At 36.3% G+C, this 22,291-nt stretch overlaps 4 protein-coding genes across 12 annotated transcripts; 1 reads left to right on the forward strand and 3 right to left on the reverse strand.

Annotated features, from left to right (window-relative positions):
- Positions 1-4: 4 nt before the first annotated feature.
- Positions 5-10,793, reverse strand: LOC129577381 (outer dynein arm-docking complex subunit 4). Of its 3 annotated transcripts, none has more exons than XM_055464310.1 (3): positions 6,857-7,373; positions 2,530-2,681; positions 5-807 (listed from the first exon to the last, which is right to left on the reverse strand). In XM_055464310.1, exons 2-3 carry the CDS (start codon positions 2,656-2,658, stop codon positions 157-159), a joined length of 780 nt encoding a protein of 259 aa, XP_055320285.1. In that variant the 5' UTR covers positions 2,659-2,681; positions 6,857-7,373; the 3' UTR covers positions 5-156. The 3 variants fall into 3 exon arrangements, with proteins under 3 accessions (XP_055320285.1, XP_055320282.1, XP_055320284.1); XM_055464307.1 differs by lacking the exon at positions 6,857-7,373 and adding an exon at positions 10,001-10,793 and having other exon boundaries at positions 10-807; XM_055464309.1 differs by lacking the exon at positions 6,857-7,373 and adding an exon at positions 9,046-9,152 and having other exon boundaries at positions 10-807.
- Positions 10,706-15,071, forward strand: LOC129577379 (uncharacterized). Of its 5 annotated transcripts, none has more exons than XM_055464294.1 (4): positions 10,706-10,848; positions 13,486-14,145; positions 14,232-14,578; positions 14,717-15,071. In XM_055464294.1, exons 1-4 carry the CDS (start codon positions 10,774-10,776, stop codon positions 14,892-14,894), a joined length of 1,260 nt encoding a protein of 419 aa, XP_055320269.1. In that variant the 5' UTR covers positions 10,706-10,773; the 3' UTR covers positions 14,895-15,071. The 5 variants fall into 5 exon arrangements, with proteins under 5 accessions (XP_055320269.1, XP_055320274.1, XP_055320270.1 ...); XM_055464299.1 differs by lacking the exon at positions 10,706-10,848 and adding an exon at positions 12,513-12,637; XM_055464295.1 differs by lacking the exon at positions 10,706-10,848 and adding an exon at positions 12,646-12,801.
- Positions 10,998-12,291, reverse strand: LOC129577383 (uncharacterized). The gene is made up of 4 exons (XM_055464313.1): positions 12,134-12,291; positions 11,930-11,989; positions 11,461-11,640; positions 10,998-11,373 (listed from the first exon to the last, which is right to left on the reverse strand). Exons 1-4 carry the CDS (start codon positions 12,135-12,137, stop codon positions 11,270-11,272), a joined length of 348 nt encoding a protein of 115 aa, XP_055320288.1. The 5' UTR covers positions 12,138-12,291; the 3' UTR covers positions 10,998-11,269.
- Positions 15,002-22,291, reverse strand: LOC129577378 (cyclic nucleotide-gated cation channel beta-3). 3 transcript variants are annotated; one of them, XM_055464291.1, is made up of 8 exons: positions 21,757-22,291; positions 21,196-21,674; positions 18,494-19,721; positions 17,884-18,427; positions 17,584-17,733; positions 17,148-17,232; positions 16,522-16,742; positions 15,002-16,426 (listed from the first exon to the last, which is right to left on the reverse strand). In XM_055464291.1, exons 3-8 carry the CDS (start codon positions 19,633-19,635, stop codon positions 15,266-15,268), a joined length of 3,303 nt encoding a protein of 1,100 aa, XP_055320266.1. In that variant the 5' UTR covers positions 19,636-19,721; positions 21,196-21,674; positions 21,757-22,291; the 3' UTR covers positions 15,002-15,265. The 3 variants fall into 3 exon arrangements, with proteins under 3 accessions (XP_055320266.1, XP_055320268.1, XP_055320267.1); XM_055464293.1 differs by lacking the exon at positions 21,196-21,674; XM_055464292.1 differs by lacking the exons at positions 21,196-21,674; positions 21,757-22,291 and adding an exon at positions 19,838-20,148.

Raw genomic sequence — 22,291 nt, forward strand, 5'->3', positions numbered from 1 at the left:
TTGTTTTTTTTCCACTTTATTTAAATGTTTTTATTTTTTCAAATTTTTAACTGTCTAATTTTGTTCTTAACATCTTCTATGCTGCTAATCACCTTACTGCCATGAAATGTAAATCATCTCGAATTCAATTCTTCTCGATGCTCTCGATGGATGCCATTAATTCCACTTCATGTCGATTTTCTTCTTTTTTGGCAAGGCAGTGCAGGGACGTTGTTGGCGCCAAAACTCTTGACGAGTGTTCAAAAATTTGACCGCATCATTGACTAGTGACGATACCTCTTCAGTTCCTGTATCAGCTCTCTTGAGATCTGGATGCTTCAATAGCCCCTCCAAATATTCTTTATCAACGCACAGTTCACCCAGTAATTTACGTGCTTCTCTTTTTTCCAAGCTCACTTTATGTGTGGTTTTTGCGCTAGTCTTTGGTCGACTTTCTTCATGAATTGTTGGCATTGATTTGGATCGTTTGGTTTTCGTACTGGATTTGGCCGACGATGTTTGTTTCTTCGAACTTTTAAAGCCGCCAATCGTTTTTTCGATTGCTTCCTGCGTTTTCTGTACACCCAACCGAAAACTGTTCAGTTCCGGCCGCAAACGAAGACCACGATGGAAGAACATGAGACTCAACTCGAACTGGCCGAGGAAATAAAGTGCTTCGGCTTTTTGGTAAATGGCGCGAATGTTATTTTTGTCGTTGGTTAATGCGGTTTCCGCATCTTGTAGTCCCTTGATCGGGTCACCTATCAGCAGGTAGCATTTACTTCGAGCAACCAGCGCATTTTGATCCGATGGATTCAGCTCAAGTGCCTAAAATGTAAAGTTTGATAGAGGTGAATACAAAATTGTTTGAAGAAAATATTGACAAAAAAAACATTGAACACTAAATGAAATAGGAAAAATGTTCAAGATTCAACGTTGCACTATTCCAATGGAATTAATACAAGTTCATGCCTTAGATATGAATAAAATAGCAATTTCAGTGTTTCCACTCTTGAATTCACGCTGACCAAGTGCCAATAAAGTGCTTGGATCGGTTTCGTCGGGCAGCTGTAACGCCTCAGAACGATCTTGGCGACGTTTTATGCTTAGACTTTGCTTTATGTCGAAATAACCTAATTGCGGGAAAGGAGTTAAGGAGATGTTAAAATGCTTTTGAGGCAAAAATGGTTGGTTTGCTGAATGATCTCAATTTCGATTCTTTCAAAAATTAAGCAAAAGTCGAATCGAAAGTGACATAAAAAGAGGTTAAACAAAAAGTGTGTCCCTAGAAATCGAAACGTCACACTCATTGAAAAATCAAATGAATCAACCATATGAAACGGCAGCCGCTCGGTCTTTATCGGTGTACATTTCTTCGTAGTATTGTATGCGTTTGCCGCGTCGAACGCGCCCATTGTCACCACGTGGTGATGTGCGAGCTCGTGTGAGACCATCACTGTCCTGATCCGAACGAATCTCTGACGATTGCTTGGCAATTGGCGGTGCTCTCGGTTGCATGTACAACGATTTGTGCGGCTCATGGTCTTCCTGATCGGCCGTCAAACCAACGCGTACAAAACTTTGTAGGAACTCCGATTCCTTATCAACACCCAATATATCTCGAACTTTTGACATTTTTCACTTCGATTTGTGCACGTCCGCACTTCGCGTGTTTGATATAATTGATTCTTGAAATAAGTTTGGAATTTTCTAATTACGAAACGCAGGCCAATGATATAATGGCAAAACTTGGTGGTATTTTTTTTCTTGTTTGCTCTCTTTACACTTAAAACTCAAACGTACAGAGCAATTTAATTTATTCTTTATTAAAACGCAAACGAATAACAACTATCAATAGTTTTTTCTCTTGTTTTTATTTTTGTTGTTACGGTTGGTGGTTTAAAAAACTTTAAACGTACGAGAAAAAAAAACACAAACAAACAAATTGAATGGAATTGAAGATGACGAAAATGATACTCGTTATTTAGCTGTTAATTCGATTGAAAAGCTATTGAAAGCATTTTAAAAGAAACACCTTTCAATTTGGCACCATGGCAACAACACCTCGAGAATCAATTCTTTATTGACGCATCAATGGATTTTCAAACACATACCGAGGTACGCGGGTGACGGGGAAAATGTGTGTAGAAAAACCAAGCGGCTTTGTTTTAACAAGCAAAATGGATAGATAGCAATGCAGGAAGAATCGTTAAAAATTAGTTGGTGTGAAACTTTGCCGCATTTCGTTCAATTTATGAGGATATTAATGTCATTCGGTTCTAATTTAGATTGTCGCATTGAATCGTATCATTTTTACCTTTGAAAAAATGGATTTTCAATCAAACACCACCAGCTATAGCAATATTGTACCATCAGCCATCCAATACGGTGGTGAATCAGTTGCTAAAACAATGGCATGCTTTCAAATTGGCATGAGAAAAAGCTTTTCCAGCGTGGAAAGCTTTGAAAAAAAAGCCAAATGTTATTGCGAAAAACTGAAGCTCATTGAGCAAAGCGCGCGGAAAACTTGCACGGGAAATGTAGTTTTACCTTCTGATATATGGACATAGCTTTTGTGTAGTTATGAACTTTCATCAAATTGGTAGCTTCATCGATTAGCAGCTTACATTCGGCTTCGAGCTCCTCCTGCGGATCTTTAACCACTTTCTTTCGACCCATTTTTTAGATGATGATTTATTATACTGTGGAGTAAATGGAATAATTTCAAATGTTTTCAATTAATATTGAGGCACGTTCATTTACTCTATAAATACTATTTAGGGATTTCGGATTTATGAATCGATCTTTTTGCTTTGGATGAAATTCATACAAATCCATTTCTTCATAGTATTTGCAGAAAAAAATTCGGATTTAACACTATGATTGTTCTTGGGGCACCCAGGGCCCCCAGCGAACTTTAAAGTTGAATAAAAGTACTAAACAGTGTATAAACCAACCGGAGTTAAGTCTCATTGTATAGATTGAACATTTCTCTACACGAATGAAAAAAAAACATATGCATATGTGTGAGTATGTGTAAAATACAGCCTGCCGCAAAACTTATTACGCTGTTGTTCTTGGGGGACCACAGGGCCCCATGGCTATTTTATATTATAACTGGACTATGATAAGAGATAACGACTTGATGTCTGCGGTGAAGTTGTAGTACTCAAGCTGTTCTACAACTTTGCCGAAGACACCAAGTCGTTATCTCTTATCAGTTTCGCGGAATACGCGAGAAACCGCAGAAAACCGCGAAAAAACGCGTTTTTTTCCTTATCATTTTTCACGGAACTGATAAGAGATAACGAGATGGTGTCAAAGGCAAAGTTGTAGTTCTGGTCGGGGACCACAATTATTCTGATTCATTATTCCGTTATCTCTTATCAGTTACGCGAGAAACCGCAAAAAAACGCGAAAAAACGCGTTTTTTTCCTTATCGTTTTTTCACGGAACTGATAAGAGTTAACGAAATAATGAATCGGAACAATTGTAGTACTCAACCAGAAATACAACTTTGCCTTAGACGCCATCTCGTTATCTCTTATCAGTTCCGTGAAAAATGATAAGGAAAAAAACGCGTTTTTTCGCGATTTTCTGCGGTTTCTCGCGTATTCCATGAAACTGATAAAAGATAACGACTTGGTAACTTCGGCAAAGTTGTAGAGCAGCTTGAGTACTACAACTTCACCACAGACATCAAGTCGTTATCTCTTATCAGTTACGCGAAAAAACGCGAAAAATTCGAGTTTTTGATAATCATTTTTCGCGAAACTGATAAGAGATAACGATTTCATGTCTATGGTGAACTTGTAGTACTCAAGCTGCTCTACATTTCTGTCGAAGAGGCAAGTCTCTTACTTCTCATCATCTTCACTAAAACGATGTGGGAAAATTTTGCGATTTCCGCGTTTTTTCGCGTTTTTCGCGGAACTGATAAGAGATAAGCAATATTTGTTACACCAAAATTATAGCAAACTTTGAGTATTACAACTTTGCTGCAGACACTAATTTGTTATCTCTTATCACAGTCCAGATTTCATATGAAGTATCTTGGGGGCCCTGGAGTCCCCCAAGAACAGTAATATGTTGCAAATATGAAGAACAGTCATAGTGTTAAATTTGTTTCAAAAACGAAATTTACTACCACTACAGGAAAGTATAATCTATATCACAATTTTGTGGTCGATATCATAGTCAATAAAGTGTTGAATATCATTAATGCTCGTCACTTGTAGTCTACATCAACAAGATACACGACTTACACGTATCGGCCACCGTGGTCCACAATGATTTAAGCTGTTTCGGTATTCTACGACACAATTCCACAAAAATCGTTCGGAATTATTTCAAGTGTTCAAAGCGTTTCGAAAAAAGGAACCACAACGTTCAATTAAGTCGATTGGCTTTCTGTTGGAAAATTATTAACCGTTTTAAATTTTTATTGAACGTTGTGGCTCCGAAATTTAATTGATCGTTTGGAATAATCGAAAAACGAACGATTTTTGCGAAATTGTGTCGTAGAATACCGACACAGAGTAATTTTTTCAAAAATGGACAGCAAAAAAACCGTTTCTGGCACCGCTTTGGTGGTACCTCAATGCAGAATTCGAAACGAACCGATCAACACATTGTGGAGAAATTTAAAAAATGACAGACAAATCTAATAGCTGTACTTTTTATGAGTGCCATAAAGACATACAAATCAAATCGAATTTTGAAAACAAATTCAAAATTTTTGAATTTTCAAAATATCCTGTTTTTAAATCTAAAACCAACGTTCTAAAATTGTCTCAGTACATAGTATAACACACAGTTTTCCATCATAATTAAATTTCCCAATGAATTCAAATAATAATATAAATTCCCTTGAAAGAAAAGAAATGTCGTCTTTTTCAATTCTTCGTGCATGCATCAAGTTGCAACTGTTTGAAGAACAAAAAAAAAAAGAATCGGTGAATAATGAACGAATGTTGAAACAAATGAGTGCGATTGAAAAATCAAGGGTCTGAATGGTAATCGTAGGTATGCAGTCATATGGCACATAAATTCCATAAACAAACTTTTAATGCGAATATTTGTGTGTTGACATAATTTGATTGCGTCGTTGTTGGATTGTAGTCGAATAATATATTGTAATATGATGAAGCATGCAAGCATGTTTGGGTAATTGTCTGATTTCCTAATTCTTAATTGAAATATAAACAAATTGACTCTGTTTTAAGTCACAAGACAAATTGAAATATGTTATTATAAATAGCTCGAAATGGTAAAAATAGACTTGTTTTTTTTCGCATGTTGGTTACAAGGATGCTTTTTGAAGGAAAGCAAAAAAGAAGGATTTGAACTGCTCAAAAGGTTGTGCACGCAATACATTATAATGAATGTAAACAGTTAATTTTCGATTGTTAGTTTTATACATATATGCAAATCATGTGGAGCGGAGGATATGTTAAGTATGCTTGTTATGTCATGTCATACAATGCATAATACAATTTATGAAAAAAAGAAACTGAAGTCAGTGAACAAGCCACCGAGAAGGGTATTAGCAAAAAAAAGAGTAAACCAAACTGAACTACCGCTAAAAAGTGGTTGTTACTCGTGTGAATATGGAAAGCCGCAAATGCCTAGTTTCATTATACAATTGAATGTCGCCAGAATTTGGTGTATTGCGGTTCATTTTTTTCTATCGATAATAATTTGTGCTCTCTTTGCGGGCATGTCAGTTACTTGGCAAATCGTTATTTTGTGTATAGCCAGTTGCATACCATTTCGCGATGTCTCCCTTTGTATTGCAAACGGTTTGTATTAATCGAATGAAAAAGAAAGAAAATACTTTCGAAGCAAAACTTCAATTCAATTTCCTCAAAAAATTGAATCAAAAAAGAAAAGAATGGGGAAAGGAAAACTAAGGTAATAGGAAATTGCATCGATAAATGAAAATAAGTAAATCGTAACAAGTAAGAGACTTCTTCAGAGGGACATTGAATTTTGTCTGTAATCCACATACCAAATAAAATGGAAACTCGTGAAGAATTCATCGAAAGTTTGGTAAGAAATTGATGAACAAAATGACGAAAAAGAAAGTTAAACAATCAACAAATAAATGAGTTGTACGTACAAATAAATAAGTCGTTGGTTTTGCTCCCTTTGAAACTAATTTCCATATATATTGTTGTTATTTTATGTATGACTCGGTTATACAATTACTCATCGTGTGCATGATGTACACCATTTAAATGTAATTTATGCCATTCGAACATAGTAAAACAAGTTAGTTTGAGCAAACGAATCGCTTGCAACTGGAAATAAAATGTTGTCGGCTTATCGAACGTTTTAATCTTTTTGCACGTACCACAAAAATGTCAATTGTTTTTGGTTGAGTTTTGGGTAGAAAATTAATGCAATAAAAGTATTTGCCACATTGATGCCAGATATTGCTGCTCATTTTGGTTTTGCCCTGGTGAAATTTACTCTTTTTTTTAGGTTCAGGTCGGAACGAATATTCTTCTTTGACTCTACCATTATTTCTCTTTCAAATTCTTTTATAACCGGGCTTCTTTGGAATTTTTTTTTTATTCATTGAGAAATTCTTTTGAATACTTTTTCCGTTGAACTATGTTTTGAAACGGAAAGCCTATATGATGATGAAAAAAACTATGTTTCTTGGAATAAATGTCGTTTAAAACGTCGATTAAAATCTTCTTTTTTGTTATACGTTTGAATTGGACTGGGAAAGGGAGAAAAGAGACGGATGTTATTTCTCTTCCGTCTTAAGAAGCTATCGCCTTCTTTTTTTTATTCATTGCTAATGATCAGCCTGAATGTGTCTGAGTCTGCCTGAATCTGCCTGAATCTTTTAATTCAATGAACTTACCTTAATGTCTGCAACCCAATCGATCGAGGCCAACTGAATCAATTAATGCACAAATATTCACTCTAAATCATCGTTCAAATGAAGCAATTGGCTTTCATTGGTAAAACACAAACCAACAATAAAATAAAAAGAAAAAATAACCCATTTAATGGCATGCCAATCATTTAACACGTAAATTTTCGTTCGCCGTGATGCGTTCGCCACATATAAAACTTAATTGTTCGATGTTTCATCGGGAATAGCGTATGGTTGCTTGTTTGTTTCAATTGAAACTTCCGCTCAATATTCGCCGTAAAATAGTTTTTTTTCGTTGATTTGCCATTCGATTTTTCATTTCATAGAACTTGCTAACAACACCATATAAATCTTCTGTTTTATTCGTATTTTGTTCCGTGAAGCCAATTACTGGTTATTTCTGCAATCGGCAAAACTATCGATACAAATTTGTGCACAAACAATGTATAATGTGACTACTGGATTCAGAGTCTATAGAACGCGACCATCACGGTTGAATATCAAAGTCTCACTGAAATCGCGGTTTCAAGCGCTGAAACGACGACACGGTGGTTCACATTGATTTCAATGGAATACACACGGAATACTTCGTGCAAGCACACAGCTGAACACCTTAAACCAAAACTTCATTCCAACTTATAACGACGAATAATGTGAATATGCGTATCGATGCAACTAAAAGAAACGTTTTTGAAGGGAATCAATCCCGAAGACACGTACACTATCTATTTTATCGGCCATGGTTATCATCAATATTTTCATCGTTCGTTAGGTAATTAGGTGTTTGCAAACGTTTCGATTATGATTAAGGAAATGTGTTTGACAAATAAAAATAATTGATGTAGGAAGAATGATAAACCTAATGCAATTCCAAATAATCAAACAGCTGATGCGGGAAATTTATTCGATGAAGAAATTTACACAAATCGATATCCAACGACAAATGGTTTATTAATCAATGAAAAGTCATCATTTGTTTCCCTAATGATGAGTTAATTGCTTAAATACAAATGATCATTTTCATTCAGTTGTGTCATTTGTATTGAGTCTTCTATTACACCTAATTGCTTTACACATAGCATTTATTCGATGCAATTGAAGACTCTGAAAAGTTGGTTTATTATAAATCGGTTATATCATAAATCGGCCCTTCATCATGATTTTAAACATATTGAGAATTTTTTGTGTTTTTATGGTAATCAAAGCTGAAACCGGTTCGTTTCTAATTCTCATCATAATTCCTTCTTTGTAAAATCATTCACTAACTTTCGATGATCCGATAATTAGGCTCATCCCATGGCAAAGTTATCATGTGTGCTGATTTTTCAGTGTCACCAAAACCCTTGAGTGATTTCGATATTGAATCGGTTGACCTGGACTTGTGCACACATCTCGTGCTTAAGGATTTGAGTTGGATGACGGGCGAGGGTACGTGCTCTCTTCTACTACTCATAAAGTTTTCCTTTTTCTTCTTTTGATTTATTTAAAATTGCAGAAGTTCTGCTGAAAATGAAAAAAAAATCATTTTTCTTCCAAAAGTATGGATAGTATAAGGATTTGTATAGGATTTGAATGACTATTCAATGGAAAAGTTGGTATTTATTATGAAAGTTCAAATGATTTTTTTTTTCAAAATTCCATCAACACCAAATTTATTTCTCTTCTAGTGTTCAATTTGAACATCCTTTGGACAAAGAGACGATGATGATAGTTTTTGAAGAATTTCAAAGACATTTCAAAGCCAGACACCTTTTGCTCACATTAACTTTTGAAACGGATGCAGAAATTATTGATAATGAGTACGAATTGGGTGCTGTGTCGAAATATCTTGACTACATACAGATTGCAAACATGGACGCGATCAAAGGTCTCATCGAATCGGGTGTGCCAACAGAAAAACTTATTCTTCAGCTGTTGCTCCACGCAAGTGAAAGGTTGTCAAATACCAACATATCGTTTAGTATTGTAAATATTAAAGGATACAATGAAATCTGCAATACTTTGTCGAAAAAGACATTTGGGAGAGGTCTTATGATGGCGACAACTGTGTTGCATAGAAAAAGTATGACATTAATCATATAAGCTGGACAATTAAATACGAGTGCAGCCATTCGGTTGCAAATAAAATGAGACAAGTTGTTTAACAGAATTTAGCTGGTGTTATGATTTCTTACCTGAGCAACGATGACTTTCTTGGAAAATGTGGAACTGATACAGATACAGATACATTCGCTGATTTTAATCCAACTGCAGGATTCAGGCTAAATATACACCAAAGGAATGTTATTACACTCTCCGTTCTTCGAACGGTTAACGAGGCGATCGAAGTGACTTTGGACGAAATGGATCATGAGAACAGACTTTCTTAATATAACAAAAGCAACAATGATTTTGCAACATAAAAATAGGCTATTCTTTAGGCTTAGCATATTCATTTGAAAAAAAAAACTCACAATGGCAAGAGATTCGAGCTAGTAGTCATGTATAAGACAATGCAATCAATCGTTTTCAACAGAAAATGCTGATGACCATTCATGTTATAATAATAATAAGTCAATGATAAATAATCGAAAAATTCCCAATAAAAATAAATTTCTCTTCATTTTCTGAAGTCCAATGACGTTTTTATTCGTACGGTGATATTTCGTGACTACGAAATTGGTTAACGTTTCAATTCTATGGACGCTGCCATATTGAAAATTTACGTGCGATATGGTGCACGCACTTAATAGTTCCACCTATTTTAATAAGGAATCTATATAGGTGGCGCTGCCACATCGTCATTTACATCGACTCAAATATCGTCAAATATAATAACATTGTTTATATAGGCTTTTAGCGCAGTACGTTTTTATTTTGACTTATTGAAATCTTTGAGACATTTGAATTCACAGAACGGCTAATAAAATCCATATGGATTGAAGTATATAGCAATATATAACCGCTTGCAATATTATATCCACTTGCAATATTCATATTTGGATTTATAGTTTGCAAAATATGTGATATGATAAAACGGAACATTCTTTCTGTGTAAGTTTTCAGCTGACTGCAGACTGAAAAGTAATTTCTGTAAGAATGGGTTGATTGGAAGCATTCAAAATATTGTGTTGTTCAACATTTAATTACCTATTGATTTTCACCATGACAAATTCTGAGCTAAGTTTAGTAACATTTGCCTGTTGTTGCGCAAAATTTGTATCCATAGCACATAAGGCGTTAAGTACCTCAATCGAATGTAAAAAAAGAAATTATCACAGTTCCTAAATACGCAATAAAACATTTTTTTCAAAAAAAAAAAAACTGAAAGTTTCCAAAAATGTCTCTACGTCGCTTCATTAGTATCGAGTGTGTCTGGAGTTGGATCATTAACTTTTGTTTCACCGAAAATATTGATTAGCCTGTACTTACAGTGAGTCATTAGTGCGAGTAAAAGGTGTCGGCTAGCTCAGCACTCATAAAACAAGTGAAATAATTTTGATGAATTTGGGTATTGGGTACGGTCCAACCGGACCAATAAGATTATGTATGGCAAATTGCAAAAGTGCGGTCACATAAAAAAAATGTGGCATTACACGAAACTGGAAGCAAGCTAAATACGAAAAAAAGTATTTGAAAGTAAAGTGCCACACATTGGCCAATTGCAGAATGGCCCTATCAGATTTGCTTCGTCTTTTGCATTCATCTGCATTTTGAACGATGTACCGAATGAATGAAGGAGAGGGGAATCAATTGCAATATTTCCACGACTAGTTTTCCATTGCATTTGTTGCACTTGTGCATTGACCATTACGAATTTCAATCCGTATAAAAACCAGTGACACCATTGACAATTCAAATTAGTTTAGTTACCATTCGATCAACGAACACTCTCTGTAGAAAATAGGAATTGTGCTAAAAAAATGAATATTTTCGGTTTTTTCGTGATTGTTTGTGGCATTGCCATCAGTAGCGGACAGCCGCTAGAAAACAGCTATGTACGTAAATTTTTCTTTTACTTCAAAAAAAAAAAATTATGATTTTCGGTTCGAAAGACAGTGTGATTGATTATCTTCAGTTCAAAACAGTCGTTGAAATCGTGAATTGTTGACCATTTTTGTTAAACACATTAAGACGATGGTTTAAATTTGAGCATGTGATCCAAAATATACGTATTTATTCAATAATTCAATTAAACCAAATTTGATGCAAGACACACAAAAAAAGAACAGGAAACAAAACACTTTTATTTTCGAGTAGTTGTAAATTATTCTGAAGTTGACCAATTAAACCGATTATTTTGATGGCTTCACTTCGTGTTGAAAAAGTCGCAATTTCGACGCTTGTTATTGTTGTTGTTGAATATAAATTGTGCTATTAAATGGAATGAATATCACATCGTTGATCCAGTTTTGTTCCTTATGTTCGTACGCATTTCTGGCGCTTGGTAGACTTGTCCAGATCGCATTTTTCATATGCGCTGCATTTAACGTTGCCACAGTATACACCGGTAGCAGTTTTAGCTATTTCAAATTGGGAATGATTTGAATTGTTTGAGGGAATTTTTTTTTGAATAATGATAAAATGATTTCGTGTGTTTTTCTACTCACTGGCCGATCCTTTGTAACCGCCACTGCTGGATCCTTGTGAACCGGCTTTTGGGCGAACACACGATTTTGTGTTACACAAATTCGGGCAACAAATGCCACCCATAGTCGAACATTCACTATCCTGTATACACTTTGGCGTACATGACGCCATTTGCGATGATAATGGACATTCACCGAAGTCTGTGAACAAAGTTATTGATAAATTCAAAAAAAAAAATTGAAGAAAAATAAAGAAAATTTCGAAGAGTTGTATGAAAGAAAATTAATGATTTGATTGATATATTGAAATCATATTGAATCTAATCACGTTTACATGGAAAAAATTTCAAATTTACAAATGTTTCAATTTCAAAGAAAGAAGAAAATACGAATGCCAAACATTTCGAGAAGCATTTAGTTCGATATATTTGCATTTTTCTCCAAAAGCGAAAAAAAACACTGGAAACTGTTTAACAAAAAAAAAACTTACTTATTGCTTCGATCGTTGCGATAAATACTACCGCCAATGCCAACAGGAACATAAATTTTGCTGGATGGATAAATAATGAATCAATCAATAACGTTTTGTCATGAAAAGAAAAAGAAAACGCAAGTTTCAAAATTACCAACACTAAAAAATTAACAAATGACTTAATTAGCAAAGCAAAATGAAAATAACTCAATTAGAATATACCCATTTTAGTGGTTTTTACTTCACTGCCGTAAAATGTGTGGAAGTTTTCGTGATCTGCAAAACACTAAGCGAAGATCTAGTCAAGTCTTGAACTGTTTAGTTACTGAGCTGAATCTCAACGAATTACAAAACATTATGCCATATCATAAGCAATACGATATCCATCGAAAAAAGTCGAAGTCATTTAGAGAATAGTAGGATATGTACAACAACTCTACACAAGTGCTGTGTACGTTGCTTGTGACCACTCTTTACCAACACACAATCGTAAGCAAACGCCACATACTGTGTATATACCTGATTATAATACATTATCACTCGTGATCGTAAGTGTATTGCATATTCATACGTATTACATGTCGAATCGGGTAAAGTGAATAGACGCGTTTGTGTATGTTTGAACTGGTCAGTATTCGAAGCACTGATCGCAACCGATCACCTTTGATTGCAATGCATCGACCGAATTGATATCGACATACATTCAAATCAATCACACTTTGCAGAGTGAGTCATTTGATTCATTACATTTTTGAAGCTCTGAAAATAAGTTTATCAGTGAAAAACAGAGAAAAAAATAAACTCATTCAAAACTAGAAGATGAATCAAGTCTCTAGTTACTTTCATCTATGGAACAATCGACTTTTTATCTCAGCTGCTTTATCACTTTTGTCAGTTTTTTTTTTACGATTTTCTCTCCGTCTTGTGTTGAATTGTCAATTGTTTCGATCCGCTCGTCTGTTTTTGCGGCCAGAAAATTCGAGGTGAATCGAATCAATCGAAATAAATTGAAACGTAAACATTTTATAGCACTCAAGTGTTTTTCTGCACTTGACACACGACCATGTCGATGGTCACGAGGACAATTTAACATTTAACGCTTTTAAGAGCAATTTATTCAGACATATTCAAATGAAGTAGTCGAACTTGTTTTCTTTTCTCTTCTCACTCCTAATTTTATTCTTTGTTTTCACGTTAACGTGACGCGATTGTTGACATTCGGTGTTTTTTTTCCCAATTACATGATGAATGCTTTTAAGCGTTTTATTATAAGTAAACACCCACTTCGATAGTCACGTTAAAAGTTCCGCTTTGATGAATCACACTTGAAAAAAAAGCGTAAATTTCAATTGCAAACGATTTAGTTGGATTTCATCAAAACGGTTTGCTTACAAATGTTTATTTGTTGTTAGCTTTTATCTCTTTCGTTGTCTGACGTCAATCGTAGCATCTGTTTACCTTTCGGAATTTTAGACTAAACTTGTAAAAGTTCCACTTGGGAAAGAAAGATCAAGATTAACAGACACATTTTCATAATGTTTATTGAATAATTTTATTTTTTGTATGTTCAATAGGATGGAAGACCAACGACGGCCGCTCACCAATTGCATGGCAAATTGCGTACGCGTTTGGAAAATTATCCAACGTCACCACAGTATCAAACACAGGTGAATTATCCAGGTTCGAGCAATGCGGCTCAACATCAGGCAAAAGTACAATATATGCAAATGGTACAGCTAATGCAACAACAACCAAATTGGGTCCAAAGACAGGTGCAACCAAACTACGTGCAATCAGCCTATGTTCAAACACAACCACAACAACAACCAAACTACGTTCAAACCCAACAGCAACCAGCCCACATTCAAACTCAACAACAGCAACCAGCCTATGTTCAAACCCAACAACAGCAACCAAACTATGTGCAAAATCAACAACAACCAGCATATGTGCAGACCCAACATCAACCAGCCCATGTCCATAGCCAGAAACAACCGAAGAAACATATTAAGAGCCAGCCAGCCGCCAATGTCAACACTCGAATTAACTACCAAGGGCCTGAATACGAACAAGTTCAAACCTTCCAAACTGCTCCAACTGCCCCAGTTGTGCCAGTTACAACAACCACAACCACACCGCAACCCATCTTTGTTAATGAGCAAGTCGAAGAAGAAGAAGCAGAAGAAGTTCCAGCCCCTATCCCGGTTCCAGCTGTTCGTGCACCAGTCAGACGCGTAAGTTATCGTTTGATTTTCATTTCTCACATACTCTACACTTCGTTTCAATGCCAATTAATCGTATTTTGTTCTGAATTGACTAGATCCGTCCTCAGCCAGTGCAACAAGTGCAGCCAGTAAAGCTAGTGCAACATCGATTCCAACCACAATCACAAGGACAAGATTTCGATGATGACCTTTTGGCTCAACAAGAAATTTCACGTATTCCACATGAAGAAACCGAAGAAGAACGTTTGTTGCGTGAAAAACAAGCCAAGAATGCCTACTACTCATTTGGAACATCAATCGATGACAAAATCAACGACCATTCAATTCAACGGTCAGAAACACGCGAAGGTTTGGCATTGCGTGGCATGTACTCGTACAGCGATGGTTACTTCAAACGCACCATCCACTATGAAGCCGATGAAAATGGATACAGGGTGGTCAAGTGAGTGTGTCTTCATTATTTTCAAAGTTCAAGAGAAAAGTGGACTTTCAAAGTCATTAATTTTACCATTCTTTCGACGAAAATCGAAATCTTGTAACATTGGAGTTCAACTTATTTTTCACATTGTTTTGCTTCCAGGGAAGAGATTGAGCCGATTGGAGATGGTCCACAGTACAATCCAAACGGTACCGCTGATGTCACAGCCGATTTGCACAACAATCAACTCAGCTACTCGATCACCGCCGACGATTTCGTTCGCGAAAAAGATAAGAAAAAACCTAAGACTGCCCGTCAATACGACGAAGACGAAGAGTAAATCGTCATATCTGTTTTTAATAACAACATCCAACCCGATTACAATAAGCATTGTATGATCACAATTCATTTTACTATCGGATTGAAGAAAATAAAACGAAATAAATGTTTCAGTAAATAAAAAGACACTTTATTGAAATGAATTCAAATGGAAAGAAAGCTCTCGTTTGCTTTGAAACTGTTTTGTTTGTTTTTCACTTGAATCTAATATGAATGCATTAAGAATGTGTTGTGCTATTTCCAGCTTAATCATAGACAATTCATTCGAATTCTTCATTTCATGTTCGATTCATATTGCCGCTTAACTTTTAGCTACTATTTATTTTGGTCAATTTTGCACCTCTTGTGGACAAAAACACGGTTAATTAGCTTTTATGAATTGTTTTGTTCCATTCGACCATCAAGAGGATCAAGAAAATCGGTTCGTATATCGGTTGAAGTGTTTGGATTGGCGATGAATGCTTTTTCGGAATCGGTCAAGTTCATGAAGCCATTTCGATGGGAAAGAGCGGCTTGTATTGCACTCAATAGATCTGGCGATGGTGGTGCCTTCAGTTTTTCATTTTCCACCGACAAAATTTGACAATCGATGGATTTTTCGGCCGATCGATGCGGCTCACTTGTTGTTTGACTTGAATTACCGATGGTTTTGCTATCGATAGCTTTGTTTTCTGCTGCCGTTTTGTTATCACTGCTCTTGTTATTTGTATTTTCGGCATGCTGCGAAGTAATCGCTGCTATTGATTGTTTTCGTATGGGTTTGTGTCGTCGTGATCCTTGCGTCAAAAGTCGTACAGCTGACGACTCTTCGGGTAAAGCTTTGATAACTGTTTCCAGTAATTTGGGCGGTGATCGTGGTGAGGCTGGATTTTTAATAACAACATCAATACTATTATTCGATGACGACATATTCGCACGGTTTCGTTCACGTTCCGCATTTTTCCGCATGACACTATGGGCACGTCGCTTAAGAATCGCCTGTGCTTGTGGATATTGAGCAAGGGCATCATTCAAATCCGACTTGGACAACACAAACAAATTGGAAAATCCTTTCGATTTAACATCAGCCGTTCGACGTTTTCCTTCAACTCCGTTGATAGCCAGCAAACTAATTTCACCAAATACTGAACCTTCGGTCAGCGTTGCCAGCACTTCATCATTATTTGGTCCGCCCATCACTTGAACTTGGCCCCATTTCACAATGTACATCTCCTTGCCAATTTCACCCTTACGACACACATAATCATCCGGCAAGTAGGTGACCGAACGCAATTTCAACACCAACTCACGCAACAACGCCTCTTCACAATCGGCAAACAACTGTACTTTTGATAGGGTCTGAATGTGAACAGCAATCGCAATGTCCGTCTTTAAATTCGATGGCAAATAATCCAAAATCATATTCTCATCGAGTGTTCGCTGCTGTTCAAATGTGAATTTAAACCACTTTTTCACACGATCAATCGATGCCTTTGGGAGATTCAATCGTCGCATACATTCCAACGTTTCATCGACCAACTGACGATAGTCACTCTGTGCAAAAAAGAAAAAAAAACAAAATGGAATAGGAAAAGGGATAGTGATGAGAATAAAGCACTTTTTACAGATTTAGAATTGCATCAACTCACCTGAAATCGTGTTGCCGTGGCGATAATATCACGGATTTGCCCAATCAACAGTGCAAAAATGAATACGCCCATTAGCCAAGCAACTGTCATAAAAAGCAGCTCACCTTCACTGTCCGGCTTCGGATTTTTTCCAATGGACGTTGCTGTCTTCGTTGCAAACGCAAAACATCGCACATACGGATGTCCTTTGCCACTGAACACCCAACGATCGCTTCCCAAACCTACAGATTTTTTTTAAATTTTAGCTTCGATTATTTCAATTCATCGATTTTAATGCCAGTATTCGAAACAACAAATCATTTCAGTGGATTTTTTTCTCTAAATATTATTAGAAATGTGATCTAGGTCGATTCATAGAAAAATGAAAATAGCAGTCGGAGAAATAATAACAGAAAATTGAAATAAACAAATGGTTATTATTAAACGATAATAGCAGATAAAATGATAACAAAAATAATCTCGGAATTACATCAATCGCACTGACATGAGTCATCGCGATTCAACATCTATTTTTAGAGAAATCTTTCGAGATAAGACAATTATTAGCATGCAGTAGCTACACTTGAAATTAGAATAAAGATCGTTGTGTATTGGTTTTTATGAATGGAATTAGGTGAAACACGCACCTTGATAATCGCTGTATGCATAGTATGTACATGCCGTAATATGAATCATATACAACATGTAGGTCAACGTCCTTCCAAGTCGCACCTATTGAGAGAAAATTTCACAATTGAACCAGTTTGCAACATTTTTTTCTTTGTTTTCATCAACATTTTTCAGAGAAGTCATTTTATAAGGGAAAAATATTCTTCGCAGAAATGGTCAATACTTCAGTTCCGTGTAAAACAAAGGGATATTACAACTTTTTTGACCAGAAAAAACGTCATCTTACGTCGTGCCCATAAATTATTTCACTGTACATTTAGATGGTAGAGCTTGAACAAAAGTTCGACACTATGCATAAACTTGGAAAGAGCTTGACAAACTTGATGAAATACATATATTTTATGGTCGTTGCAATACCCCTATGGTGTAAAATTCTAGAAATAAAAGACTCACAAGATAAGGTGAGGCGATAACCCGGTCCAAAAGACGAAATAATTCCCAAAAGCTTTGAATTTTGAGTAAACGTGGCGCTCGTAAGTAAACTGCTTGCATGCCGTATTTGAAATAAAGCAAATCCAATGGCACCAATGACAGAATATCCATCTGAATTATGTGAAAATTTGAAAAGTTTCAGTATTTCTTATGTTTTCTCCAGCAATGTCAACGGCTGTTAGAGACTAGCAGTCAACAAAATTCAAGTAGACTGTTAGACTAGCAGTCGATGGACAACAACGGTAAAAACGGTTGCATTACCTTAAATTTTAATTTGCGCATGTAATTTTTGCGAGTGAGATTACGGTCATGAACCCAAAATCCGTCATGTAAAAACATGATACGATGCTTGATGAAAACAATGTCCAGCAAATAGATGGCATCGGCACAAAAATCGGCGGCCAGCCAATAGTTTGTATTTTCTGGTGTTTGAAATGGGAATGTCGATCTCAATGGGATGACCCATGCATTATAGAGAAATGTCATCGATACAATGCATAACCAAAAGATATAAAGTGAGCCCTGTGGATCAATTACACCGTTGAATAGCATTTTCAATGTGAATGGGCTTTCGTTGCTTGGATGCTGTTCATCGGCTTTGAACAATGCATTCGTGTGTGATGGTGATTGCGTTGGCGAACCCAGTTTATGTGCTAAATTCACACGATTGCGTGTTAAATGCGATTGTGATGAGCTCGTTGTGCTTGGTGTAGGTGGCATTTCGATTCGTTTTCGCATGTTTCCCGTTCGCATTGTGAAACGTCGCACCAGGTGTCGCACTTGATTCTTTATGTCAGAATTTAAGCTGAAAAAGGAGACGGAGATGTTTCATTTACTGATGAAAAAATTGAATAATTTTTTGTTTTCCTACGTAATGTTTGAATGATTGCTCATAGCGCTGTTGGGTGCTTTTTCTTCCGACTCTTCGACCAACTGCTTCGATGTGGTTTCATCAATGAAGTCGACCAACGCTGTATCTGAAGCTGAAGTGGGTATATTTGGTGTTGCATCATTGTTACACATTTCAGCGTCGAGTGATTGCTGTTGAACGGCACCTTCGATCACCTCGACACTTTGTTCCTGACTCGTAGTCAATTCCTCATCACTTTTCGGTTGCACCGTAAACGAATCAATGTCACTCAAACTGTTCACATAAAAATCATCATCAGCAATGCCGCGATCATCACTTTCGGTGGCCGAATAGTCAAAATTGAAATAACTATTGCTATTGGGTAGATCGTCCAAACTCTCGGTTGACTCTTTTGAAAGGATATCGCTGATATTCGATGTTATTGACGATCGTTTTGCCGATGAGCTCGTATAATTGTCCAAATCGCTGGTGATGTAATTAACAATGGCATGTGTTTTCTCTATATTTGTTTGATTGGCGCTCACATTTTCCGGATCGATGCATCCAATTTTACCGTTGCGAAAATATAAACGGGAACGATAGCGTCGTGGGCTAAATCGGATCAATTTACGACTCGATTGGCCCACCGTATTAATCTTTAGTGTGGGCGATTTCAATGGTTGATTGGGCGTTGTTTCTTCTTGATTATTCGTTGACTTACGCTTATCCGATTTTACACTTTTCCGTTTAAAACGCTTCGTTATTTTCATTCGAAGCGTTAGCGGACTCTTGTTCTCTTTTTGGGGCGATGAGCTTTTGTTGGGTTCCACTTCAATAACTTGCGGTTGCCGTGTTTCTTTCGGTTCGATTTTTTGCACTTGAAACAAGTGCCTTGGTATCGATGGATATTCGCTAAGCTTTCGTCGACGTTCACGCAAATAAAATTCTCGATCACGTTCACGTTCACGTCGTATTATATCCTCCGTTAAGGTAATTAAATCTTCCATTTTTTTCATATCTTCACCAATTTCTTTGAGACTGCGACGCAAAATATTCTCCTCTTCTTTTGGCGGCAACAAATGATGCGGTGCAACTGGTGGTATAGCGGGTTTTGTTGGCTTTGCCGGTGGTACGTCAACCCTCTCATCTTTTGTATCAGTCATTTCTTTTCTGTTGCTGCAAAATTTCGTTGAAAATTATTCGTTCTCGGCTAATTGGCGTTAGGTTTCGTCAGTCATTACTCTTTCATCTGTTGGATAAAAGAAAAGAACAAATACCATTTCAAATTGGAAAAAAGAACACTTTTCAAATCCAACAATAAAGAACCCATGTAACAATGGTGTAAAAAATAAACGTCTATATTACTTAATTATCGGATTGTCATGTGATTCCGATAAAAATCCGGTTGACTTTGTTAAAAGTCTTCGGTAAAACTGCGGTAAATAAACAGAAAACAAAAACGTAACGAGCTCGATTGTACATCGAAACGCAGCTCATGTTGCATTGAAATTGAATTGAAATAGTCAACACATTCCGATTGTCGAAAGCAATACCAATCATGTGATTTATATGCACATTAAACACACAGGCAGGCTGAACACACGGTGTGTCAATCTCAACGGTGTGTCAATCAACTCTCACGCACACAATATCGGTTTCCATTTAGAATTCGCGAGGCACACGGCCGCCCGTACGTGGATCGCATTTTACTTGGTGATTTTTCAATTTCGAGAATTTATCAACGACGTTGACCAACCAATTGCGTGCGTTCATTTCAAATGTGGTGCGACAGACCATTTCTTCGTTTTTTTTCTGCTTCTCCTTCTCTGTTTGAATTGACAAATAAACCTATGAAACAATGGATAAAATAGTGAATGAGCCCATTTCGTGTAAATGTCTATTGAGTTATTATTGAACTTGGTTGCTATTTTGTACCGCAGTTTTATCGCTCCTTAATCGGTTTTCAATCGATGAGGCTGCCACACCATCTGAAACCAACTCAAGCTAACAAACGTTTTTGTTTGGTTAGTAATTGATGTTTTGACACAACAGTTAGTTACATTTGAATGGAGTGAGAAACAAGCACCTTAGTAACGAACGAAGGTAATAAAACTGATGCGCTTTCGCTTGACGTCACTCCAAGTCAGAGGGTGTGAATGGAGATAATTCATTGTTATTGGGCCAATTCGTCGAAACACACTTGTGTTCTCCAACACCTCTTCTTTTCTACCTTAATTCATTCACATTTTCTTCATCGTCTATTTTTATTCGAAATTTAGGGCACAAGATTTGGATAATAAGACATCATTATGACGCACGATATATTGCCGTTTGACCAAAATGAATAATTTAAAATGAGACGAATGGGGATTAAGAAACTTTGAGTTAATGGGAATTTAGCGAGAGAGAAATGTAATTCAGTGAAAATTCAATGGGTGGAAATGAAAAATCATTCAATTTTATGTTCGTTTCATTACACCCCATTCGTAATGTGACACATCTACACGTGAATGTCACATTGCCATCTATCTGTCTCCCTACCTTTTTGCTGGTATAATTTTAATATTCAATATGAGTTTCAGCTTTATGACACGAAAAAATGACACTTCAATTGGAAAATGAATATTGTATGGCAATTGGATGGGGCAAACATTGACGTCCTGGTCGAAATTACCATTTCTATTTGCCATCATAAATTAATTGAACCTCATAAATTGTCTCACCTATTTTGTTTTATTTTCTCCCTTTTTAGTAATATTCGATTCGTTCCTATGTCGTTTGAGTTTAGCACATTCGTATCTCGATTGGGTGGTTTCGTTTTGCACGCACACAATTTTTTCTTTCGATGTCTTTGTTTATATATTCATTTGTCTGTCGATATCATTTTATTGCATGATATCTTATTACGTTAATGCAAATTCGTTAACCATTTTGGAATATTTTCCCGTTATAATTGTTTTCATATTTGCCTATCGAATTGAAAGGGTCCGCGTTTGTTCGATTCAAATCGCATTTGATGAGTACCACATTTCGATGAGAGAATTTTTTCTTGGTCAAATGGTAAATGTTAAATGGTCAATTCCACATGATGAGCGACAAACGAATACTCTAATTAAGATGATTTTTGGAATCGTTGCTTTTTTCGATGTGCTTCAGACGTCGCAGCTCACTAATTTATTCATAATATCTTTGTTTCGCAGTGCTAGACAGTTCACACAATAAATATTCAATTAATTTTAATTTCACTTTAAAATTCCGAACAAAAATGAAATAAAAACACTCACAAGTCCACTGATTTTATTTATTCAACAAAGATACAACTTGACTTGGAATAGCACCATGAGACTCAGAAATTGATGAGAGTAGTCGACAGCGAGAGGAAGCTCGACAATGGCTCGAGCAATGCTTGCGAATGGATAGAATATGACGTCTCTGAATATTTGCGAGTTGAGAAAAAAAAACACATTTGTAAAGGAAATTATGTGTGATTCTGCGTCGGTGTTTGCATATGTATTGGTACATGGAAAGCTAAGCACTCGGTTGGTATTCGATGTGAAATTGGCGCGCAGGCGCTGTCGACATCCTGTGCCAAATAGCATTCAAACACATTTCTAATTGCTGCGGCTCAACACTCAACAGGTGTTGGAATTTACTGTTTCACTTCGCACTGCCAAGCTAATTTTTGCAATGAACTGAAAAAGAAAAGCATTTTCTGCCATTTTTTTCTTACTTCGACTCAAACAGATTTAAATGTTTTCATATCTATTCAAGTCGTATTTGGTGCGATGATACGAGGAGATATAAGTTATGCGAATCTCA

Source organism: Sitodiplosis mosellana, unplaced genomic scaffold (assembly GCF_009176505.1).
Source record: "Sitodiplosis mosellana isolate CC-2019 unplaced genomic scaffold, AAFC_SMos_1.0 Smas_scaffold_6197, whole genome shotgun sequence".
Taxonomy (NCBI): domain Eukaryota; kingdom Metazoa; phylum Arthropoda; class Insecta; order Diptera; family Cecidomyiidae; genus Sitodiplosis; species Sitodiplosis mosellana.